This window comes from Perca flavescens, chromosome 3 (genome assembly GCF_004354835.1).
Source record: "Perca flavescens isolate YP-PL-M2 chromosome 3, PFLA_1.0, whole genome shotgun sequence".
Classification (NCBI taxonomy): domain Eukaryota; kingdom Metazoa; phylum Chordata; class Actinopteri; order Perciformes; family Percidae; genus Perca; species Perca flavescens.
Window position 1 is genome coordinate 21428496 of NC_041333.1, and position 26868 is coordinate 21455363.

Below are 26868 nucleotides of genomic sequence, written 5' to 3' on the forward strand. Positions count from 1 at the left end.
ACAAATATGGAGCTTTGATTTCAAAAAAGGTACTCCTGTTATACAGTATTTAGGTTTACATTTTATTGTTATTTGAACAGCTGAGCATTTAATCATGAACCAGGTGAAGAAACCGGTTTATTATTTATTTGATTTTGCAACTGTCTCTATGAAACTACTTGTGACATGTCATATTTGATTTTGGCTTTGACTGAACATTTATATATCGATATTCAGCCAAAATATATCGGGATATGACTTTTGGTCCATATCGCCCAGCCCTACTACATTCACCAATCCTCTTGACCTTGGGACCACACACTATCCATTCCACAAAGAAAATGTTTCCCTTGAGGGAAGATTTGGCATGTTGAAAATTTGGCATCTTGGAAATGTTTGAATCTGGACAAGAATTTGAGTCAAACATTTTTGAACAATGCTTGTAATAAACCCACAAATACGATTTGTGGGCTGGAAGAGATCAACATAAAAAAGCACCATCATCTTACCGTACAGCTGCTGCACTGCAATGATGTCATCCCAGCTCAGCACCAGGCTGCGGCCCAGTTTCCTGTAGTATGGCGACATTAAGGCGTGATGGACTGGGGAGTGTTCCAGTCCCAGAGTGTGTCCGATCTCGTGGGCAGTCACCATGAACAGGTTGTGTCCCTTGTGTCCGTTTAGCGTCCACCTCTCCGCCATGTCGAAGTGGGCTTCGCCCCGGCGAGGCAGGAAGGCATGAGCAAGAGCTCCTCCTGAAAGTCAAAGAGGAGAGAAACCGTTAGAGGCAGTGGGTTGTACAGTCACAGTAAACTTCTTGTGATTGTGTAATTCCGGTCTGTGCAGAGTGTATAATCAAACTATTATCCTAATCCGGTTTATTCACAGTAATCCGGTTATTGTGAACACACAAACAGCAGGATTTGTTAAGCTTTATTTATTCAGGAAGTTTTGCAAGAGAGGCCTGAGAGCAAATTACATACACAAGATCATGACACAAAACAATCAACACACACACACACACACAGACCTGGTCCGTCGAAGGCATTGCTGGCCCCGTCATTGTGGTCTCCCTCGTAAAATGCCAGCCGGATGTCTGCAGGGCCTTCAGGGGCCTCCTGGAACACCAGGCCCGACACGTTGCTCCACAGCTGGAAGGCAACGCGCACTGCCAGCCGCACTGAGCCCAGAGTCAGGTGACGAGGCCAGTTTACTATGTGGTAGGTCAGATGACGTTTGTACCACTTCTCAACTGGAGAAAAAAAATCCACACACACAGAGAGAGAGAGAGAGAGAGAGAGAGAGAGAGAGAGAGAGAGAGAGAGAGAGAGAGACAACGATGAACTGAGATATGAGACGTAGATGAAGCTCACAATCTTATTCATCACAGACTTACAGCCAGTGCAACTGCAGATGAGCTCAAATCACCAGATAACCAAAAGAAAAACCCTGGCAGCAAGAATATTTCTACTTTTTGTTAATAAAACACACTTTAATGTAATAATCCAATACAAATTAGTTAGGAGAGCTACATATTTGAATGGCATGGGACATGTTCTTCTCCTCGAGAGTGAAGAAAGTGATAACTTTAAAAATGTCCACCTTCCCCATATTCATTTTGTTTGGCTTCATAAAAAAATATTAGTCTGTGTGTCCGTCATTGCTCATTGTTATGCATGGGAAGCCACCACCATTACATTTTACCATTAGAGCAAGAGTTTTCTTGTAGTGCCACTAATCTGTCTGTTTGCTGTCTGTTTATGTGTAAACTTGTTTGAATTCATGCTTGGTATTTCTACTGGTTTTGTTATTGGCATTAAAGGTGGTTTTTTAAAAAAGGTTTCATAAACAATTCATATTATTATTACCTACTGGAGTAGCTACTGTATGTAAGTAAGTAAGTAAAGTTTATTTGTATAGCACCTTTCACAGATAAAAATCACAAAGTGCCTCACAATAAAATGCAATACAACACAAGAAGTCACAATACAAGCAAATTGAAATACAAATAGAAAACATAACAAACAACCATAAAACCCACTTGACTAAGTAAAAGCCTGCTTGAACAGCAGTCTTCAGCTCCTTTTTAAAGAAGACACACAGAATCCACACAACGTAGCGAGAAAGGCAAGTCATTCCACAGCCTAGGAGCCACTGCTTGGAATGACCGATCCCCTCTAGTTTTATTTAAAATGAGTGCGGGGAACCACTAATAGCATCTGACCTAACGATCATAACTAATAATTTAGAGTGGTGATCCAACGACATAGCTGAATCAAAAACCACACCTAAGCTCCTGAGACTCGGCTGGACAGACGAGCCTAAGTCCCCAATATGCTGCTTTATCTCAGGGATACGACTTTCAGGGGCGATAATTAGAGTTTCTGTTTTATCTGAGTTCAGAAGCAGAATGTTGTTACATAACCACTGTTTTATACTAGTCAAACAGTTTATTAAAGATGACAGTTTAGAGAACTCAGTTTTCTTAAACGAACAGTACAGTTGGATATCATCTGCATACAGATGGTACGATATGTCACTAAATTGACTAATTATCTGTCCTAAAGGAAATATGTACAAGAGGAAAAGAATAGGTCCCAAGACAGAACCCTGAGGTACCCCACATGACAACTCTGCAGTTTCAGACAATATCTGATTCACATAAACACTAAAACTTCTACCAGAAAGGTAGGATGAGAAGCATTTTAAAACTGATCCAGGCATCCCAACCAGATCACGAAGTCTATTTATCATAATGTTATGATCGATAGTGTCAAATGCAGAAGAAAGGTCCAATAGGACCAAAACTGTAAAATCCTTTGAATCAGCTGACATCATAATATCACTAGAAGAACTTTAAGAAGAAGTAACTAGAAGATCCGTAGAATGCCTTTTACGGAAACCAGACTGGAATTTATCAAACAGCTCGTCTTTCTCTAAGAAAAGGGTGAGTTGCTCTGCTACAACTTTTTCTAATATTTTTGACATGAATGGTAGTGTTGATATTGGCCTGTAGTTCTTAGGTTGTAGTGGATCCAACGTGGGCTTTTTAAGTACAGGCTTAACGACAGCATGTTTAAAAAAAACTAGGAACGACACCAGTTAAAAGTGAAGTATTTAGCATCTCAACAATACAGGGGCCAATGGAGTCAAAAGCTTGTACAAATAGCAGAGTAGGGACAACATCCATAGGACAAGATGAGGGTTTCAAAGTCTGTAGCAGAGAAGTGATGTCATGTAATGTCACAGGTTTAAAAGTGGACCAAAAATGTGCAGGAAACAAGTCACAGGCAGAGTTCTGAGGAAGTGATGGTAAGATGTTAGCCCTAATATCTCTGATCTTATTTACAAAGAATTGTATTTACATCTTGCATATCTGCATTATATAATTGGATGGCAGATATCTCATGTTCAACCGCGATGTTTTGAAGTAGAGCCTCTCCACATCCAAAATGATAGGATGTTAACCACATTAGCTCACAGCTGGATAAACTAACAAGCACTCTGAGCACACACTTGACTAAACAATTTACTTCAACATGTATCTGTGGTTTCTCAGCTTAGACATAATTACATGTGTCGCAAACTTCTGAATCTTACATTTGTTCAGGGATAGAGAGAAGTGGGGAGTTAAATTCTCCAGTTCTTTAATTGAAACACTAATCTCTTGATATACATGAAGGATTAGTCATCAATGTAGCTATCTGGAGACAAAGCAAACATAACAGCAAAAACACAAGCTCTCAGCCATGCAGCACACAGTCACAACAAGCAGACAGAGAGGCCACCTCGCAGGAAACAATCATTAGATAATATGAACCTTCAGGGAGAGGTTGCAATGGTGAAAGAGTTTAAAAATTTAAACAAGAAGATAAAAGGAATTTTAAAGATTCTTTTTTGGGCATTTTAGACCTTCATTTTGACAGGACAGCTGAAGACATGAAAGGGGAGAGAGAGGGGGGAATGACATGCAGCAAAGGGCCGCAGATTGGAGTCGTCCCCGGGGCCCCTGTGTCGAGGAACAAACCTCCACATATGGGCCCCGGTCCACCAACTGAGCCCAACTTTTTTTTATATTGGCAAGAAATTGCTAAAAGAAAAAATAATATTTGGAATAGAAGATGATTGCTCTTTTGTTATTATACCTCGACAAAATCCCAAATAAACTTAAAATTCAGGATAATTATCTTTTTATAATATTTTTATTTTAAACAACCAATCCAATTGTCCAAACAAGGATAATTGGATGGCAACTTACATTTACCTTATGATTTTGTTTTGCAACTGAATGGTATGGTATATATATATATTTTTTTTTATATTTTTTCCCCAGTATTTTATATATTGTTCATATAATAGTCTCAAGGTTTTGAGTCATTTTGACACACAGACAACAAGTAAACAGAACCACTGCAAATGTGCAGTTATAATAAGGGTACTGCCCTTTAAAAGTATTTGTACAGCCTGTGTAGTAGGTAATGCACTTCAGACGACTTGCCAAAAGGGCTTTATACATTTACACATACTTTCACATTTGAGGCTTAAATAGAAAGTCACAAGATAGATCAAATACATACATACAGTTGTCAAAATATTTAAAGTTGTGGTTGATGTTTGTTTGCCCCGATGTGAGTAACGAATGTGAGTGGGAGGTCTGCACATACACCTGCATTGCACACTTCTGCTCAATCATACACAAAGGCAGTCAGGTTTGAGAATGTGGACCTTTGAGTTATTTTGATGCCTTTTGTGCTTGGTTAAATAGTATGCAACAGAGAGGCATGTCCAAGATGAGAGTGATAAACAAGGGTTTTGCACTCCATACTATGAACTGCCATGAGACCTCAATAGCACCCTGGAGAGAGAAAATATCTGGATATCTGGAGCCATTCAGACATGGGTCTGGCAATGCCATCAATGTGTGTAAACACAAACAGAATTTGTGCTTCAGCAAGAACTCAACACAAATCTTGGTTTAAACTTAAGATGACGCTTCAAAGAAATAGTAGATAATAATTAAAGTGGAAACAGCAGGTCCTCGAACACTACAGCTGTATGGGAGTAAATAAGATTTACATTCATTCAAGGAAAAAAAAGATACAAGAAGATAAGAATTCAAACTCAGGAGTAATGTCACTACCATTACAACCGGCAGTCTTCTTTAATAAAAGTCTGATTTGTATACACAATTTATTATCTGGACCACTGGAGTAAGTGGGACACTTGAACACATTCCCTGGCTTACCCAATCCAGCTTCATGTTTCACTCCTAGATAAACTATATGCATTCAGCTTGTTGCCATGTGTAAATCTGTATTCTCAGCAGAGCTCAGGCGCCTTCTCTCCTTCCCAGACTGCCGCAGAGTAAGAGGTCCCCGAGGACGGCAGAGAAGCCAGGAAGTCAGATACACAAGACATTCCCCGACTTCCCTTATGGAAGCAATTATCATGATGCCCTCTATAGCGGCAGTGTGGGGAGGGCGGGTTATCACAGACATTAGGAAGTGACTGAGATCATCTGATAGCCAAAGTTATTGTTTGTGGAGGTGCAGACAGATTTGTTACTGGTGTCAACTTGGAGGCTGCTTGACACAGCTAAATGCTAAGATCTGCGCGCTAACATGCTCACAATGGCAATGCTAACCTGCTTTTTGCCCAGGTTCACCGTCTCAGTATTTTAGCATTGACTAATCAAGCAATCGTCATGTGCAAAATCCTGAGCTCCAAACTGTGCATTCTGCTGAAATGTGTAAAATTGCACTCCTATGACACACACACACACACACACACACACACACACACACACACTCACACACACACACACACACACACACACACACACACACACACTTATAGCACTTATCTTTGACAAGGGTGGTGGAATGTCAGCTCTGTAAATATCAGTGGGAACGACCATCGGATTCCACCACAAGTCAAGGTTTGTTTTCAGTTTCCAGGAAGCTCAGAGACAGCCACGTTCACACAAAACAAAATCACAACATAGCTGAGAGTGAATAAAGTTAAGCATTAGGTTTAAGTCAGGTTGGCTCGCAGGTGTCCTAACTGCAGTTAAGACTGTCAAACTACAAGGGTGGATGGACCAATACCTGAAATATCAATACTACTGATCCAGAAACAACAAAAGCCAAAAGTCATGCTAGCTTGTTAACCATTTCAGTTTAGTGTGTTAGCATGCTGGCATTTGCAAATCAGCAATAAAAACAAAGCTGAGGTTGGACAATGGGAATGTCAATGTCATAAATCAAAGTATTGGGCAAATTGAAATGTGAGAGATGAAAAGTTAAGGAATTGCCAAAGTGATTACAATTAATTCTAACGAAGACATGAATGCATGTACCAAATTTCACTGAATCCATCCAATTATTTTCAAAACATTTCACTCACAACAACCACAAATGTGAACTAAATGGCGCTAGAGGAAAAGTGAAGGATCGCTAAAGTCAAGAGGATTAATTCTTTGGGAACAATAAATGTCTGTACAACATGTATTGGCAATCACCCAAAAGTTGATGAGATATTCCAGTCTGGACAAAGTCAGTGACAGACTGACCAATATTGCCATCCATAGGATCACGTTGCCATCATCTATCGAGGCACGCCGCTATCATGGCTAAAAACAAGGGCTGTACACAAGTACGGTAATTCAAAGTTTACCTAACAAAGGCGGGTTTCGCTGGCATTTCACCAAGTCTAAATCTGTTTGACCAAATGCTCTATTTAAACACAAAACTCTTCCAGTAAACATTATTCAAATCACGCACAGAAACTTATCTGCTGCCACCGTAGGACAAAGAAAACTAATGTTTGAGTACAAGGCCGAGGTTACACAGCCTTACTATACTCACAATTAACCGCTAAACTACATCAGTGGATATATGAAGCCAGATCTAAAAGGGGTTTGACCTGAGGGTGTAAAAGTATCTGCCACTCCAATTAATGAGTTGTTTTCTTCATCAAGAACAGGCTGTAATCCATACAAACATTCAGTCACTTAGCAAGATTACCACTCATTTAGCCAGTAAGATTTCTGGCCATTGAGATAGTCAGCCAGTCTGACAAAGAACATAATCCAGCCAGTCAGTTATGGATGTGTTTACCAGAAGGAACATGTCAGGTACTGACATGAAGAGGCAGCGGCAAACATCAGCCACCACTGCATTCCCCGAACATTAGCCAACCTTGATAGTGACAGGAAGGAATGCAGAGGCTTCACACATCATGAGGCTGGAGGCACAAGTAGAGAGAGAGGGAGAAGAAAACGCCCTACAAATGACTGTAAGGACCAAAGAGAGAGTAAGAACAAAATAAATTAAAACATTAGTCATTAAAGACAGAAATGTGTAGTGTTAACATGCAGCCTATAAGTCTATAACGATGAAAATGGATCCAGATCCATACAAAATAATAATAATTTACTCCTGGGTCTGGGCTCTGACTTTCCACAAAATTTCATTGAAATCCATTAAGTCATTTTTTTTAAATATCCAGCTAACGTCAACAAATTCCCTGAGCCATATGGCTCATCAACTCCAATTGAACCCCATGCATTAGAGGGTAAAATAAATGCCCCACACAAGGTAAAAGAAATCCATTATAGTGTAAAGATTTTGCCCTAGCTCCACTCAATATTTCCCATACATGTTTATATAAGAGGGGAGAAAATGCACCTCTTAATTCTCAAACAGTTTCTGTAAAGCACCCTAAGACAGAAGGGGAGGACCTCAATTACCTCATGGAGTCTTAAGAAATGTGGCAGTACTCAGCTGCACTCTGAACCACTGTTAAACACTTTAAATCCTGCAGTCTTTGGCCAGTTGAAATTGCAGTGATCTGCTCACCACTGAATGCTTTTATTATTGTGTTTACAGCAGAAAATTAGGATAATCTTCACCAAGAGCCTCAATAATTATTTAAAGGAATTTAGAGGGAGAATCAACTAAGATAAGATAAACCTTTATTGTCACTTGGAATTATAAAGACAACTGCTCAGACGCGAGAGCTCAAAGAGAAACTGGATCTTCAGGATACATTGCTGTTGTTCAAAGAGAAGCACTGTCATCTCCCAAATCATTTTGCAAACTGGGAAAAACTAGGTGGTCCTCTCTTTCTTTCTCAACGCACAAAGGAGCATGTTAGTCCTAAACTAAAGGTAACAAATGTTATTGTGCAGGTTTTCACCCAGTAAAGATGACGTACAACATCCATGGATTGTGTAATTGCAGCTAAAAGCAGGAAGCATCCAGGCTGACGTGTGCAACATCAGACACTCCACCGGCTTTAATTACAAAACCTCCATATACAGGCCAATAGGGTTGTGAATGGTCGGTACATTTCTGGAAGAATTCCATAAAATTCTCCGAAATCTTCCAAGGGAAGTTAAGCTCAGGGAATTTGCACAATTTCAATATAAAATAGTACCTTTAATGGTGAAAATACACATTAAGAAAAAGCAATACGATAAGATAAGACTTTATTGTCTGTTCACACAAAAAAAAATCTTGCATCGCCTGCTCCAACAATCAACAGATAACATAAAAAACACAAGCATGAAAAAAACCTCTGTATGGTCTTATGGCATTTTTTGGTGAGAAGTATTGTATGCCTACTTAATTGAATTGTAACCATGCACTGCATTCAGCAGTCATTATCCCCCAGATCCCATCAACACCAGAGTGAAACTGGTCGATGTTTTAGAACAGGCTGACCAGTGCATAAGTTGAAAAACTGGCAGCCATCCAAGCAAACTTGAGGCTCTTTGAGCCTGACACAGAGCCATCTTCATCAAGCTTGAATAGTGAAGATAAGTCTGACATCAAGAGGAAACATTTTTTTCTTGAAAAGAAGTTTTTTTTTGTTGGAGGCGGAATGTTTGATGACCAATGAAAGTTCAATACAACATTAAATAAGTCAACTCATTTAGTTAAAGATACACTGTGTAGTGTTTTAAGTATTTTATTAGCTAAAATCAATGTCTTCATTCATAAATATGTCCTCATTGGTGTAAAATTACCTCTGCCAATGATCTGACTTATCCTCGTAAGTGAAGAATTTCTTATCTGTATTTACGTTGGACAGGCAAGTCCAAGGAGGCTTCCAACGTGTTTTCGTTCAGAGCCAGCATCACGTGACTGAAACCAGCTGAAACGGATGAGATCAGTGAGAGGCGCTTGTCACTGCCCCGGCAAATTTCACAAGGGAATTAAAAAGGCAACGTGACCGGCGAATTCAAAAAAACAAGGGTAAACATCAGGGTAGGTGGAAAGAGCTAATGAAGGAGAAAGACTTTCAAAGGGAAGTTGCTGGCTTTCTTCTCGGCAGGTAAGTCAATGTTACGGTCTAAATCACAAGGGTAATTACTTATACATGCTCACACTAATGATTCAATGCAGTTTGTTTGAAATAACGAACCTCATCACCCGAAAGAAAACTCGACGAGCTATCGTAAGACATGTTGTCATAGCTTCTTGGTACGTAACGGCTACCGTAGTTGCAACACGCATTTGTGAGGCGCTAGAGAGCACTATGCGTTTGAATGCATAATACAATTTCACCGCTAGATGGGAGAAATTCCTACACAGTGCACCTTTAACGTAGCCTAGAAATCTAGACCCAGCCTAGCGGCAGCAAAATTATTTTGCAGCCAGGAGGGTCTAGGCACTCTCCGTTGACTTGCGAGCTGGAAATACCAAACTCTGGTCAGGCCAATCATATCGTGTATAGAGTCGGTGGGCGGGCTTATGGCTGCTGCTGCTGCTGGGAACAGCGGTCTTCTGGAAGACTTGGACTTAAGCTTTTCTTTGAAAAAGAACAAAGAACGGCACAGAAATCACTCTTAAAAAGGAAGATGTGTTCGGAGTTTTGCCGACCGGATACGGCAAAAGTTTAAAACTATCAACTAGCCCCGCTACCTTCTTCGGTGCTCAGCCTGGTTGTAGCGCTATCCTATTGCGTGCAGAGGGAATTTGAAAGACAGCCGTTTATCCCGCGCCTCGGATTGAGCCCTGTCAATGGTGAGTTCCCAGACCCAACATCTTGATGTGGGTCTGGCTTGTCAGGCAACCTTTAATGTTCAACTCAACTACATTTTAGATTTTTTGATTTCTGAAAAAACAATACAGCATGACCAAAGAACTATTGCCATTTTTTGAACCTTCGCTGAATTTTGCAACTATACAGGGCAATGAATGATATCACAGCATGCTAGTGTTCGGTCAGGTATTCACTGCACACTAACATACATGCTCTCTTATATGGATATTCAAAAACAAACATATAAACATGGTGTCTCACACATGTGCACGTTACACACAATACCTTGTGCAGCAGAGTGCCTCCTGCGGCGCTGTGGTCGCCTGGGAACGATACTCTTTCCAGTGAAGATGGCATTTACTCTCTGAGCCCAGATCTGCTGGCTGCCCTCATCCGACACCCCACAGCGGGGCTCCGCCATCTGCCTCAGAGTGGCGCCGTCAAGCTCACCTGTGACAGGAAGCCGGGACAACCACTGGAACTCGCTGCAGAGAGAGGTAATGTTTGCATGATGCTCTTCCTAAACAGGCAAATTACTTTTTAATCATGAATCAACTGGGATTTAAAAGTAACTGGATACTCTCTACCCAGTCTGACTCTTGGCTTAACAAAATGTAGTTTTCCTGTTGTTCTGAGAAGAGCAAAACATTTACAGTATATTGATGTTTACACTGTCAGCCCACGCCTCATTGCTCAAATGCTGCTTCATGTGCACGAGATGAAGTTTGTCAACCGCACACAGTTTACTAGCCAACGCTCAGCCCAAGCTTTCAGCACAAGCAAAGCTTTGCAATGAGTTTCCTTTACAGTACAGTAGTCTGTATCAACAGAAGTACATTTCCAGGATAAAGCCTGACATCTGGTGCGCTTCTGCTCTCTGTGTTGCCATTCTCAAAATCCCTTCGATACGGAAAATAACAACAACCTTCGATCTAACAAGCCACATGCTGAAAATGGCAAGTTTTGAAGAAAATTTGGATCGCTCATGTTACTGTATTGTGTGAACAGTTAACTTCATTTAATATTGTACATTTTCTGGGGTGCCACAAAAACAAGTTCCTTCCCGAGACCGTTTTGCAGAGGCACCGCCACTGCGTCGGGAGCTTAGCGCCACCCAAGACAATTGTGATCAGATTCAAGAAATTTGTTCTCCTATCCTAGGATGTACAGTATGTGTGGTGTAGCCAGACCTTACTCCACAGCATTGTGGAGATAGGTCTGGCAATGCGAGACAAATAGTACGGTGACTGTCAGTATATGGACCAGAGGGCGAGGTTCTTGACATTCCTGGATGGTTCAGAGAGGGTTCAGAATTCCCAGTGCAGAGGTGAGGGTGTTTTACTGCCCGGCACTGACATTCAGCCCTGGGGCTTGTCCCACACCGAGCTCACCCTTCCCCCTGATGAACACACTGAGCACCATCTACCTCTGATCAGCAAAATATAGAGAAAGATTTGTTGGCCAATGAATTTGTTCTAAAATCATATCACGTTCATTTTAGGACATCTGACTAGTTGTAATTTATATATTAATATTGGCACAACTGCTAACCACATGTTGCTGGCAAGAAAAGGCTTTAATAGATGAAGACCAGCATTACCACCTACCGGATAGCTGACTGCATCTCAACTGCATTGTGGATGTGGTTGTCCTGATGGAGGTAGCCGTACTTTTCCAGAAAAACCTGCAATTTATATAAAACTTGTTAATACTACTGTTCCAAATAAACAAAACACTTTTCCAATCATTATTTTTTATTATTATTTTGCATCCAAGTGTCCCTATGTAAAAATGTGATTTTTCTCACAGTACCACTTTGCTTCTCATACGAACACTCTGGTAAATCCCCATAGAGCTATACCTCCCAATGAGGGGGAAAAAGAAATCATAAAAGTGTAAAAAAGATATTTTTACATTTGTACTGTAGCTCTTGTAGTTTGTCGAGGCAGATGTATAGATCTGGACCACCCACAAGAGAGAAAAACCCCTGGGGTGTCCCTGAAAATGGATAGTTGTTTCTCAAGAATTTCATGTAAACCCAAAATATGCCTATAAAACAGTGTCAAAAATAAACCAATTGGGTACATAACAGATGTTGCATTGTGGTTTGAGATTAGCCATGTTCATAGTTTAATATTACGATCTCATGTGGATGTAGCAGGTTTCGTGTTCAGACAACAGCAGGCGCAGCTATGATTACAGATGTGGTGAAGGTGGGATGAAATTAAAATTGAGATGACAGATGTGCTTTGGCAAACAGGAATGTGCAACAAAAATGTCTCTTTGTCCCATTAGAGACACCCAAACACCCCAGAAGGCTTTTTTTTTTTATGTTAGAACAAGAGTTGTGGAAATGTACAGTATTTTAATAGCCGGATGCTATGTGCTCCTACAGCTTATGGCAAAGACAGCTGTCAAATTAAACTAGTGCAGTCCAAACCGCAGTGGGCAATTAAATTAAGTCCCAAAATACCCTTAGACACAAATAACTGTAATGGGCTTGGTCTCCTCTTGTGTCACTATATGCAGCTTTAGTATATATTATTGTAGACAATAAACTAAACATGCAGCAGTTCTCAAGACAGTATTTATATGGTTAGCTTTTTAACCATTGGGGTCCCACATACCCCTGCTGTATGTAAAAAAAAAAACTATTTTTTTCATTTAAATGTCTATTTTCTTTTCTTCTGGCCTTGTTCAAACAATATGTAGAATAGGATTGAAGTTGTAAACATTACTCATTACCATAAACTGAGCGCATAGACCATGTTTTATATTATATAGGCTATGCATGAAATGAATTCATTCCTTTGTCATATATCATTTACAGTCAAATAAATGTAGTTGGTTATCTTACATAATGACCTGGCTTGTGTTTGGGAGGGGTCTAATTGACAGAAATCCAAAAAAGGTTTATTTGGGATTTAGGAGGTAAAAAACAAAAGGTAGTCAACTAGAGATTCTTAACATCTACTGCTGAGGTCTCAGACCATAACAGCTCATGTATGTAGGCCATTTTCATAAAATGTCTAAAAGTATCAAGGTGATAAAACAATTAGGTTTTTTTTTTTTTAACAGTTGAAGAGGACCACGTCCTGAAACAAATCATTGGGGTCAGTGCCCGCATGACTACAGGTTACATATTTCCTTATACAGTAGCTTGAGTTTCTCGTACTCTGTACAAGTTACACAAAAGCCTCCTGTGGACAGGTGTCGTAAATTAGCGTTTCGTTACAAATGCCAAACCCAGTGCATCGAGCCCTTGGGTATAAATGTGTGACAATCTAATGCTACTGTGATGTCCACATCGAATACAACAAACGTGTATATTGTAGTTAACGTATATTTAAGAATTTCTTTTAATTCCGTGATACATAACCCATCTACCAAACACTGCTAGATCTAAAGAAAGGAGTACCCCGGGGTCCGAGAACAGCGGTGCTCCTCCGGCAGCCTGAGCGGTGATGAGGGCGGTAACGGTCAGGATCCAGGCTGCCCTCCTGTCCGGTCCAGCTCCACACCGGTCTGGAGGTCGGCAGCTCATTGCGGGACAGCCACACTTTCACCACACTGGTCCTGTGGCGCATTTCTCTTGAGCTCCAAATATTGTTTTCATTGTTTGTTTTCCTTGCTGTCAGAAACTGAACGCATGCTGCTGCTCGCCTAACCTCTCCATCCCTGCGAGGAGTGCCGGAGCCGACTCAACCACCGGGAGTATTACAGGGGGAGGGCCAGCCCCGCCCCGCCCCTCTCGGTCCGTCTGCACAGCAGCTGAGCAGAGCATGGCAGCTTTTCCTGCTGTACATAGGCCTACTATTGTAATTCAAATATGTAGTTTTTAAAGCTTGACAAAATTGTCTTTAATATCGCAAATTATAGATAGAAATTCGCACAAAATTGTAATTAATATATGTTCATGGGAGCATTATCTAGTGTGCCAACTATGTTTTCTTACATGTTCTGTCCTAGCCACCCCGTAATTAAGCCTTTTTGTATAATCTCACACAAAGCACAGAGAAAAGATCAGGTTTTTTTTATTATCATTTTGGAAGAAAAAAAAAAAAAAAAAAAAAAAAAAGAACCAAGTAAAACATTTAATCCGTTCATACAAAACAATGGTATGATGTCTACTTCACAAAAACATCTGCAGCTAGAATCTGAGAAAAATTAAAAAGATGTACAAAGAAATAAAACAAAAGCAGAGAAAAAAAAACAAAAAAAAACAAAAAAACATGACCACATGCCAACAGTGCCAATCAGCCCCAAAGTCCCTTTACAGTAGCTCAACACATCCGTCCCTCACACAGATGAGCAGCAATAGTTGGGATGCACTGGCTACCAAAAAAAAAAAAAAAAAAAAAAAAAAAAAAAAAAAAGGTGCACAGATCAGGATGTCTGATCCCTGGTCCTTTCCCCCCAGCTTTCCCCAACTAAACCCACCCTCCATGGCAAACTCAAGGGCTGGAATGGTTTCCATCTGCTCAACACTTAGTATGGCCGGTCTCTTCTGTCGTCTCTACGATCACCTCTGCAGAGAAAAGACAAAAATGTCAGTTACCAGCTGTATTTTTTCAAGACCAACATCCACCATTGTCATTGAATCAACCATTATCACCTAAATGACAAAGATGAGTAAAATATGGCATTGTTTCCTCATTCCCCACCCACTTTGCCTTCTAAAATTAGTTTTAAATGTAAGTAGACTATATCCACAATGTTCCACTTCCGGGAATCGCTCCGGTGCCGCAGTAAATTCCGCCAGATGCACGTCTTTTCGCCAATGTCCGTTTCATTCCGCTTTCTTTGTGTTGGAATTTTAAACTCAAGTGGATTTACGAGGACTATGGTTGACTGCTCCTCAGATCTCTGCATGGTAAATTGAGACAGCTAGCTAGACTGTCCAATTAGAGTTCTCTCGCACAACTCAAACTACTTTTAAATGTACACGTTCCACTAAGGCTGTTTGGTAGTGGCTCCGTGTCGAGTTTAGCTCCGCTCATGATTGGTTTAAAGAAACTCCAATAAACCTGAGGACGTTTTTCTCCCATCCCGGAATGCTAGCCAGACCCTCAGCTGCAGCGTGTGGAGGATGGCCTGGCAAAGCGAGACATACATTTATATAAAAAAAATAAATAAATTAAAAATAAGTGACCGTCCTTCCTTGAACAACCCTCAATTAATGCAGCACTTCACCTTCAGGGAGCAGCAATATATCAAAACCTTCAAATGGCACAAAAACACTGAAGGGTGTAGCATGAATATTTATACACTAGACACGTCACAACTTGGCTTCTTAAAAAGCAGGGAGTTAAAATGGCAATTTGATTAAAAAGAGCCTTGGTGCCAGGATGAGCCTAAATATCCAATTTGGAATTTGCTATGTTGTGTGTTAACACTAGGGAAGTGACAAAATCAAGTATACTTAATTGGTATATAGTACATATGGTATATATTTATTATGTTGTGTGAAAATGGGGCACAGCATTTGTCTTTAACCCAGTTACAGAGTCAGAATTTCTGAACTAATCTCAGACCGGCTGCACCCCATTCTTGTCATAATTAAAATAAAAAAATAAAAAAATAATGCAACCAACCTTGCTCCCATTTTGTAGCCACCTCCAAATCCTCCGCCGTAGCCTCCGCGGTCTCCCCCGCGGTCTCCCCCACGGAAACCTCCACGACCTCTAAAGCCACCACCTCTGTCTCCGCCATAACCACCTCTGCCTCCACGATCTGCAAACAGTCAATTATGTCAGTAAAACAAGGAATAGTTTAAAACATGCACTGGACAGGTGTGTGGTTAATATTTTGTACATGCAATCTAGGGGTGACCCTAATGCTTTGAAGCTTTGATCATTGCCATGGTAATCAATAGCCAAATCAGTATTCAACTGCTTTGTTCTAATTTTATATGCATTACCCCAATCTGGAATATCACATGACAAGGAATAGTGATCACACATTTATGCATCAACATTAATTATATTTAGTCATTTTTAGAAGGAGCGTGTGTCGCGCTGTCCGAGGTACTGAAATCGAAAGCTGGAAAAACCTGTCACGGCCTGCCCCACTTTGTCCTGGTGCCTGGCCTGAGCTGTCATCTAACGTTACCAGCACTGAAACTAAACGCAGGTCTCGACAGTAACGACAGGCCTCTGGTTGCCCCCTTTGGCAACCACCTGTTCAATGTGTGTGTGTGTTTTTTTTTTTTTAATATATAAAATCAAAAACTTACAAAACTGGAAAATCTTATTTCAAAAGAAGTCAATTTTATTTGGTTAAAGTTTAAACACTGTTCGTGTGCAACATATTTCAGCTGTTGTGCGACCGCTTTCCCCACACACTTACAGGCACAGATGCGCAACAATGGCAAATTATTTGCAGCAATTGACCAATTAAGTAAAATCTGATAATTTCTCACTGCACACAGGACGATCTCTCACGGCACACTAGTGTGCCGCGGCACAGTGGTTGAAAATCAATGCGTTAGCCTACCATTAGGTAGCTACAGTAGTAACTGGATTAAACACATTTACAATGCTGACAGTTTAACGGTGTAAAAGTGTGACTGTATTTCACTGTAGAGGATTCCAAAACCAGGACGTACAACCGGCTAACCTAACGCTATGAGCTAAAAGACATAAACTAGCACTGTTCACTGCAGACGGGACTAAATGTTGCATTTACTGGTAAACCTCGTGGTGCATTCAAAATTGTAAAATAAGGCTGGGCAATATGGAGAAAAATCAAATATCACAATATTTTTTCTAACCAAATACCTCGATATCGATAACGCAACGATATTGTAGTGTTGACTATTGGTGCTTTCCCAAAATATTTACACTGAGATTTTAGTGAGATCAGTAATGTGGATATAATGACTAAGTGGGTAAAAGGCAAATAATAGAACAGTTAACAGTCTGGTAAGTTCAGAAAATGACCACTTTACTGTAATGCAGCCTTTAAAACCAGGAAAAGACAACACTTATGTCATATCACAGTATTACGATATCCAAAATCTAAGACAATATCTACTCTCATATCATGATATCGATAATATCGATATATTGCCCAGCTCTATTGTAAAATACCCTTTTCTCATCTGCCTTTTAATAGCAATTTACTGGTGAAGAAAATAATGACTGCAGAAACTAAAAGTTTCACTAAAAGAAATCACTTGTCGGCAATAGTTCGTAGAATGTATGACAACCTTGTGTTTAAGAATATGCATAGATAGTAGGGAAGCTCTGGAACAACTTTCCCAGTATTGAAATAAAGTTAAAAAAAAAAAAAAAAAAAAAAAAAAACTTGCCTCCAAATCCTCCTCCATCTCCTGGTTTAGGAGCGCCACACTTGTTACACTCTTGCCGCCGTGCAAAATTCATGTTGCCACAAGAGCTAAGGACAGAGAAATCAAAAGGGACATTTTATACATAAAATAAATTAAAAACACCTTCACAAAGGGGCTAAATGAGCCCCTTCTGCTGTAAATGAACCTTCTTTTGTTTAACTTACATAAAAGGCATACAAACCTGTTGGGACAGGGCCAGTCTCCTCCCTTAATGTCAAAGCTGGGTCCTCCTCCTCCTCCTCCACCAGCACCACGACCTCTGAAACCTGAAATCGACGGAAAATAAACATCAGGGGCAGCAGCATTAACACAAGCAATTCAGTTTTAAAACTAGATAATTGACTACTATTTGAGCCCTGGGACAGCTCCATCAATACCCACCTCCTCGTCCCCCTCGCCCACCACCTCCTGCTGCTCCTCCTCTCTGTGTGAACTCAGCTCTGCGGGTAGCAAATGATACTTTGATGGGTCTGCCATTGAACTCCTTGCCTGAAATGAAAACATCAGTTTAAACAAACAAACGGGACCATGAATGATGTGTGATATGAGAAATTGGAAAATACGGCAGTGCTCTTACCATCAAACCAGTCAATAGCAGCTTTGGCAGAGGGCGGGTCATCAAATGACACTGTGCATTCTCCCTTTGGCTGACCAGTGGCCTTGTCAGAGTAGATGTTGATCATTGGCAGGCCAGTCTTTTTGTTCAACTAAAAGAACAAAATGAAAACAGGATTCTCAGCGCTTACATTTGCATTTAGTGTTTCTACACCGGTTTCAGCTAGGTGCCAGGTATTTAATCACAAATAAGTTAACACAACTAAATCTTAAATTTGACTAGTTCAAACGATAAAGAGTGACAATAAAGGGAGGAAGTATGAAGTACAATAATTAATTTCCATAAAGACATGCCAAATGGGTTATTGATTTGCTTTAAAAATACTTCCATTCTTATGGACAGCATTTATTATAAGAGTAAAGACCGAACCTTTTTGAAGATATGGCAATCTCAGAATTAGATTTTATACATTTTAACATTAATGTTAGGGACTATGACAAACATGTTATCTGAGTGCATTTATTATGTTTGATCAATTTGTTTTGGGTTTATTCATTGTTTAGTAATTTTATCTTATTTAGTCCTGAACAAACCCGCCATTTTTAAATAGTTTAGCCAGCTGTGGTTTTTTTGCTGCCTCCAGCTTCATGTGAAACAAAATGTGACTTCTGGCTGTGGCAACAACAACACACCTTCAACATTCTGTGTGTGTGTGTGTGTGTCGTTAGGTCACGCATGGATGTATTAAGAGAACTGGTCACAGCAGTTTACTGCGGCGCCACTATGACGACCAGCCACGCTGAGGCCGTACTAAAATCTGCAATGGAAAACGGACACAGTGCGTCGAGGAGAGGAGAGTTGAGCAGGTACCATGTAATGGAAAAATGCCATTAGTAACAAACTAGAGATGCATTCAGACACTTAATACAGACATTAGCTGTGATCAAGTCTCCATGGTCATTAGGATGCATGAGCCTGTGTAATTGAGTAAGAACATGCCAAGAGAATTCAATTACCTTGATGATACCAATTTGCTTAAAGAAGTCACCGACTTCCTGAACTGTGGCATCTTCTCCCAGTCCCTGGACAAAAATGGTGTTGTTGTCAGAGTTGTCCTGCTCACCAGCTGTGGAAGAGATTGATGAAAAGAAGAGGTCGGCAATGATTCTATTAGGAGTAATTGTATATGGAGAAATGCTGTGTCCATCACACAGGCAGAAGTACAACATTTAACTAAAAGTGTTCACGCTCATAAAAAAAGTACATTGTAGGATATCCCCAATAATCCATCTATATGGGAAACCATGGCAACTCATTGCTTTTTCATAACTTATCTGCAGAAACACAACCTGGATTTTCAGAAATATCTATATTCAGTTTACATCATCCGATTAACATTAAAATGTATTATACTACAAATTCAAATACATTAATGCTACAAGGAATTTCAGTTATGATTAAACTCACAACTGGCATATGCCATCAAGTAACTTTCCGCATTAAGTATTAAAGGATGATATTAATTTACAGTGACTGACAGATATGAAATTAGAGACTATTTATCAGTACAAATCAGGTTAATCACGTAATGCTCACAGAGTCTTACCTGGTTCATCCCTAGAGTCGAAGTCTCGTGAGCCTATAAAAACAGAGGAGAGGGTGAAAGAGAACACTTGAGCAAGGAATCTTAAACCGTTTCACACAAATATTTATTAACTTCATCCCTAGCAATGCATAATGATAAAGAAAATTAAACAATGTCCATGTTTACAGCTCTCTGATGGGCGTTTTCATACCGTTGCATCACATACCAACACCGTGCAACAAGAACAGAATTGTTCTGGGTTTTTCTTTGAGCTTACACCAGAAACGAAAACAATCAAAAAGGTCTCCAGTTTTAGAAAGTTTTCCTTTTTCGTCCTGGGAGCACCTCTGTCATTTACAATCATCCCTCGTCTTCATGCAACAATACCATTATTTTAAAACTCAGGCTCCATGTTTTTACCATATCTGAAGTCATTTAAGAGAAACCCTGCTAAGATTAATAGGTGGAGTCCCTTGGGATCTGGACATGAAAATGGTGGCATTCACCGAGTTTTTCTTTAAATCCCCCTCCCTTTTCTTTTTTGCTAACTTAAGTTCTTTCCTCCCCCACCGACACAGTTCTGATGCTCGTCACTTACCACCGTAATTTTTGTAGCCACCACGGTCACCACCTCTGCAGAGGAAAAATTGGAGATATGATGGCTTTTCCTTTGTCCCAACTGAGAGCTCAAAGCTCCCCTACATCCCCATCAGTATGCACTCCTGCCAGGGTGTGCGACTATGGTGGAAATGTCTCACACGAGGAATGAGTTAGTCTTTGACATTAAAGATCAATGAACAGACGACTAGGCAGCTCTGACTGAACAATTGGACAGATGAGCGAAGACAATCACCACATCTTAGTCACCATTTACAAATGAATTTGGTACTTTTTTTACATAACCAGATTGGATACCAAGAGCCAGAAAACCAGCTGATTGGTTTTTTTAACATTAGCCAAATTGGTGTGAAGGTGTTTAGCAACTGATAAGCAATCTTCCACTGAGTGCGTTTATGAGATCCTTTAACTGAGGTCGAAGTTTTAGTTCATTCACTCTGAACACCTGTAGTATAAAATGTAGATCCATGTTAACACAACACACATGTTCGCCATTGTCAAATATACAACACTTGAATGAAACCTGTTGAATGTGAAGAAGCTGAAGATGTGACTCCAGGTCTAAGGGCATCGTTTCAGTGGAGTTTCTACGGTTAAAAAAAAAACAATCACGTGGTCCTCAGGGCACAAGAAATGCACCCCTCCTCAGATGGGCACCTTAACTAGAATCTCTCTTCAAAACTGAGAAGTGCTAATTCTGCAGGACCTGAAAGGGCAAAGGACAGTTTCCCCAATGGTGAAAATTATGGTTCATAGCGCATCTCAGTGTGGAGCACACATTTTCACGCGTTTTATCATCATCTTAACGTGCTGCAGCATGGTCACCTTACAGAAAACTTTAGGTAGACCTCTTCCATTTTTTATTTAATGTAATAGAGCTTCTGAAAGAGTTTTTTTTTTTCTTAAGATACTTCTTCAACAAAGCCTGGCCCATTGTCTGGGATAATATGGTTGCACAACCAGGTCTCTGGTGACTAGGGTGGCAAAGTTCTGGGAGTTGGGAGGTGAAAACTGTCCATGGGAAATAAGAGGAATAACATGGAAATATAAGTGTTATCCGATCAGGTTTTATTTACCATGTTGTATGCAGATAGAAACAAACCTTTCACCATATTAGGCAGACAAACTTTCAATGTGAAATGTGCCTTCTGGTAAGTTAGTTCACTAATGGGTTAAGGTGCTTTGAAAAATTCAAGACAATGTGGGCTGTGTGCAATAAGATTTTATTGGTTTAAAAAGTGGTCCTGCAGAGTCTATGATCAAAACTTTGTCCATGGCAACAGTCTGTTTTACCTAGCAACGATCCGTTACACAGCATGGTTGAATACTCAAGTTGGATTGGTCAATCACTGCATTCTACGCTCTGTTATAACAGACTGTTGCCATGGACGGGGTACTGATCATCGTCTGGCGGACCATTTTTAAAACAAAATTCATTTTTAAAATTAATTGTTTGCGCTCATACCGCTGAACAGTGGATCACAAATGGGAGAGAGTGGAGGAAACCGCGATTGCTATCAGTGCAAACCGAGCATTAGTTAGCTCCATGTTTAGCTCATTTACCAGCTTCTGCCAGGTTGCCGTGCGCATCAGCGGTAAAGTTAACCGTTCCAACCAGGATGCAGGAGAATAGAGACCAAGGCAGTCATTGCAAATATGAACCCTGACAGGGTTTCAGCTTCTAAAATACACTCTCTCCAGTAATATAATTAAAAGTTACATGAAAGCATGTAGTCCTTTGGCTCAGACAGGACAGTAGTGTTGGCTGCACATGTGATAGGAGCATGCACTGCGCACACAGAGGGTTAATTCCATTTAATTATAGTAGTATGTGCTGCTGAATGCAGTGCATGGTTATAATTAATTTCAATTAAATGGGCACACTTAACTAAAACATGCCATATGACCTAATATTGCTTTGTATGTGCATTTCCCCTTCAAATACATTCACTATATAAAAAAAATTAAATCTTTTATATTTCATTATTTTTTATATAATTGTGCAAACTTCCCATGGAAATTCCTGACCCTTTGCAACCCCCTAGTGGTGCCTTTTAAGCACCTATTTTGGCAGACATGTTCAGTCATTCATAGCTTTACCTAAGATCCCAATGATAACGAGTAGATCCTCAGGTCGGTCAAACAACTAATTTCTAATTACCACCACTTATGCATCGTTAACGATCATTTGATCTTAACAGCAATGTGGATACAACACCAGCAAGTCTTGAAAATTTCTGGTGAATCAAGTTTTGAAAAAAAGGTTCAGGCACCTGGAGCACAATGCAGAGGGGTGGTGAATGTTACTGTGATCTGTGACAACTTTGGATGAAAAAATTACTCAAGTTTGGGGTACCGGGGCACAAAGCAGATGAGTGGTGAAAATCATCTATGTGGATGGTTTGTAGTTAATGGTTGAAGTGTTGAGTGACAACAAGTCATGTCTCATTTTTCACAGTGTATAAGAAGTACCTTGGGGGCAGTGGCACTATGCAACTTACCCCATACCAGGAGGTCCACCTCTTCCGCCACGGTCATATCCACCACTGCGGTCATAGCCACCACTGCGGTCAAAACCACCACGGTCATAGCCGCCACGGCCTCGGCCTCTGTAGCCCCCTCCTCCTTCGTTACGGTCTCCTTGGTCACGTCCAAACCTCCCACCCTGAACACCTCCTTCACCTAGTGTACAGAGAGATTTATTGAGTACTACCCAACCTGACTCAGGGCTTGACATTAACGCTTGCAGGCTTCAGCGAGCCAACCCAGTATCACAAAAATGCCATCAATAGCAGAGACTCTCTTCTGTTCTTACCTTTCACAACAAAAGCCCTAGACATATAGGCTACAAGGCATACCCGTTAACCTTAGGACATTAAATTGACTCGCATTTCGCCAACAGGAAACTCAAAATAGCTTACAGTAGCTTTTTTCTGCTTCCTGTGGTCTGAAAGCACAGGGGGTACATGGGCTGGAGCCTCGGGAGCCAAACAACCATCACTCCACTCAGCAGCCGGGAAACAAGACACCTCCATTGGTCTTGAGGAGCTGCAGCATTTATGCGTGCTCAAACTGCAGAGTCTAGCCAATATACATTCACTTGGTATCTTCACTGCTAAACTTTGTGACTCTCCGCTCACACCAGATCTACAGTCAATTTCTCTCACTTGCTTCACCTTCATCCCCAGAAGGATCTCAAACAGTTCCGACAAATTTGCATCGCTGCTGGTATGAATAGTTTTGATGCAAAATATTTGCATACTTGTCATTTATTCGTCTCGTCCCCAGTGTGTAAAGGTGTAAGGTGAAAGGAACTTGAAGATGTTCTGTTGTATTTTAGGTTTCAAAAGGAAAAAAGGGTGTAAGAATCTGATATTTTGTGAGTTTATATCAGCAAATCGCTGGTTGTTGAGCTAGCGGTGGCTGGTTGGAAAACTAGTTGCCTCACAAGTTGATACTGGTGTCATTTAATGTTAGTTATAAAAGTAGTTTAAAAAAATAAATATTTACTACATATCGTGCATGCATGTGTTATTTTCAGTGTTCTTATGTCATTCTGGATAGATAAAGGCTTTATTAATAAATATGTTGATAGTCTTATGACAGCACATCCTCCTTGTTGGCTTCATTAACGTCATTCAGGTACAATAAGGGCACCACTGCACAATAGCTGAAAATGCCAGAGGCCCCAAAGCACCTGCTCGTCCAGTACATTACAGTCTATATTAATTCAAAATCTAGTTATTTGTACCTTCACTCCATCTTCCATAGCTGCCTCCGCTGCCACCACCTCCTTGCCCACCAAAGGAGCTTTGCTGTCCATAGCTGTCTCCTCCTTGACCCTGGCTACCATAGGAACCTTGATGGCCGTAAGAGGACGATGTTGACGACAACTTATCGCCATACCTTGAAGTGGTTTTAGCAAAAATCATTACAGTTAGCACAACAGAGACGCCAAATATTTTAATCCAGTAATGAACAGACAAGCACTTCAGTATATCTACAAATTAGATTGTGCCTCTGGGTTTATCAAATTGTTTAATGATGCTCCAATTCTTGTAGGTTAGAATCTTAATATTTTACATCTTAATGTTACTAAGCCATTAAAATAGGCAAAGAATGTCAGTGAGAATCATGCTGCACAGACAGACTACAGCACTGACATTTCAAGAAGGTCCCTAACAATGTGATATTAGCAGCTTACCCAGATGGCTCCTGTCCATAATTATCAAAGCTCTGTTGCGGAGCCTGGCCATAACCGTCTGTCAAAAAGAAATTTCACAAAAGAAATCAAATCTCTTTCAAAACAATGCACCGTTCAAGCCATAGTTTTGCGGTCAATAAACTTAAGGAAAATTATCTTAAACTGAAAAAGCATCTTCAGTTCTTCTGTGACTTTTCTATCAGTGTAGGGCTGCGACAATAACCGCATTACTGCGGTGACGTCACCACCTTTTGTATTGCTGGTGAAAGTAACAGGACATGTGTTCTACGAAATATAATAAACATTTAGTTTCATTGACTGTCTTCCTTTCCATGTACAATGGAATCTGGAAAATTGCTGGAAATCTTTAAGTGACATAATACTGTGGTCTTAATTACTATCAAATAACTGGATATACCAGTGCCTGCCATTTCATTAACTTAACACTCCCCCTTCAGAGGCAATAACCTTACAGCTAGGTTGGCCAAATAAAGTAAGCGTTGGGTGAGAATCATCAGTATCGACGTACCAATTATTGCAGTTCTGCAAATTGCTTCTATTAAATGCACATACTATACCTTGTGTCGCCACGGCTTGCTGTCCATAGCCACTGTAATTCTGTCCCCCATAAGAGCCTCCACCACTGCCATTCCCTTGTCCATAACCCTGTAAATCAGAATGACAAATTAGACATGTTATAATCCCACACCCAAAAAGGGGATTTAAAATTATAACACTAACAGATAGTAAGTTGGGGCAGTGTCTTACCTGTCCACTCTGCTGTCCACCATATGACCCATAGCTACAAACACATAAGCAGTTAGCTTCAGGTTATAGATGGATTTAAAAACTGTATGTTAGTTATGTTTTTAATAAGAATGTGTACAACGGTTTAATATAGGAAATTAATGAGATGCTTGTTTGTACATTACCTTTGTGAGCCACCGTAGCCCGAATCTGAAGGAAATAAAAGTTTCTTGTTACCACAAAAAAAAAAAAAAGTTGGCCAGGATTTCGTACACACTTTTAAAAAAAAAAGATAGATAGATAGATAGATAGATAGATAGATAGATAGATACATACATATACACACACACGCTTGTCTTGCTAGCATGCAACCCACCCAGTACTCAGCAGTGTCCTTTTGCTGTACACCGTGCCGCCAACACTAAAACAATCCCGTCACCACGCCGATTCGGTAAAAATGGCGGTCAATTTGGTCTAGGCTTGGGCTAACTCTTGAAACGAGACAAACTACCATAGGTTTATAATTGCTGTCCAACCTCGATAGTTGGCTTTAAACCAAACTGTTTAGATGTGAATATTACCATCTTGTTGTGAGACTACATTTGTCCAAGTAGCGCAAACAGTGTCTCGTTTAGGAGCGAACAATAGCATCGGTATAAACAAAGGCGCATTCATGCTAGCTAGCAGACACCTTGAGCTAACTTGAGTTAGCTAGCTAGTCGCGACAAGGCCCTGCTCACTCTGCGGTATTTCCATATACTGACGTTACGGCACAGTAATGGGTTTAAAAAAGTACAGTAAAGGGTGATCACAGAGTAAACGCCGCACCGGGAAAAAAATCGTTTACTCAAACACCCGGCAAAGCTAACTTTGTTCTTCAAGTGAAAGATGAGACATGTTCCATGAGATAGACGGAGCCCTCCTTCTGGCCTCGCGGTGGTCAGCTAATTTAGCTACAATGCTATTCGGCCCACTTTTCATTATCTATTCAAGAAAAACAAGCAATCAACAGACATGTTGACTTACCAGTGGCCATTCTGTGACGTCGTATATATAGTTAAAAAAATACAATGAAGTCTGTTTCTTCTGATTAGCTGATAAAAACGCAGGTTGACATCTACGCAGCGCCACAGAATTGAGCTGAACACTCTGCGACACTTCCCTTATGCAGCTGCAGCTTCAGCTTCTTCTTCTTCTTCTTCTACTACTTCCGGTTTGAAAGGACGGGTCGTATTTAAAGCTAAGTTATAATACCGCCACCTGCTGCTAGAAGGGAAGTTTGTGTGCTCTTTTCTTAGTTTAAAAAGATTAAATAGGCTGAATGAATATTCATCTATTTCTCTGTCATATCTGATGGTTTCTCCATTTAAGTTCTCTCTAAATAGACACTGAAAATTAGAGGAGCATATCTGTGTTTTTGCAAGTTTCAGCTATTAAAAATATATATTAAGTGTATCTTCTCTGTTTCTGGACCCAAATATGGTGCTGTAACCCACAACATGATTTATCATATCAGTCCCTATAACAGATTTTGTTTTTACTTTTACCAGTAGTTCAGTATATATCTTGGAGAGGGTGCTGCTGGTAAGGTCACTGTTAAGTCACTCATGATTACAACACAATTTAAACATAAACACACTGCAGCCCTGTGTAATTTTATTCTCTCAACAATACTGCCTCATGAGTATTAGCGTGAATGGAGCTAAAACCTCATATCTGATGACAGATGGCTAACATATGGATGAGATAATCTGCTGGAGTTAATAGATTGTAGAACA

General features: G+C 40.3%; 2 protein-coding genes across 4 annotated transcripts in view; both read right to left on the bottom strand.

Moving 5' to 3' along the window:
- Nucleotides 1-13716, bottom strand: part of mmp28 (matrix metallopeptidase 28) — a 24269-nt gene extending 10553 nt beyond the window's left edge. For both annotated transcript variants that reach the window (XM_028573574.1, XM_028573575.1), the window contains exons 1-5: nt 13448-13716; nt 11637-11713; nt 10315-10514; nt 1010-1231; nt 489-734 (exon numbers count right to left, since the gene is read on the bottom strand). In XM_028573574.1, the coding sequence (XP_028429375.1) occupies nt 489-734; nt 1010-1231; nt 10315-10514; nt 11637-11713; nt 13448-13573 (871 nt within the window). In that variant the 5' untranslated portion in view covers nt 13574-13716. The remainder of the gene's footprint in view (nt 1-488; nt 735-1009; nt 1232-10314; nt 10515-11636; nt 11714-13447) is intronic.
- A 330-nt stretch (nt 13717-14046) lies between these two features.
- On the bottom strand, nt 14047-26282 carry taf15 (TAF15 RNA polymerase II, TATA box binding protein (TBP)-associated factor). 2 transcript variants are annotated; one of them, XM_028573396.1, is made up of 16 exons: nt 26117-26282; nt 25276-25300; nt 25112-25145; nt 24922-25009; nt 24344-24401; nt 23891-24045; nt 22641-22821; nt 20120-20154; nt 19543-19575; nt 18953-19062; nt 17958-18087; nt 17762-17869; nt 17562-17646; nt 17342-17427; nt 15624-15762; nt 14047-14557 (listed from the first exon to the last, which is right to left on the bottom strand). In XM_028573396.1, exons 1-16 carry the CDS (start codon nt 26124-26126, stop codon nt 14518-14520), a joined length of 1317 nt encoding a protein of 438 aa, XP_028429197.1. In that variant the 5' UTR covers nt 26127-26282; the 3' UTR covers nt 14047-14517. The 2 variants fall into 2 exon arrangements, with proteins under 2 accessions (XP_028429197.1, XP_028429198.1); XM_028573397.1 differs by lacking the exon at nt 20120-20154.
- Between the last annotated feature and the right edge of the window lie 586 nt (nt 26283-26868).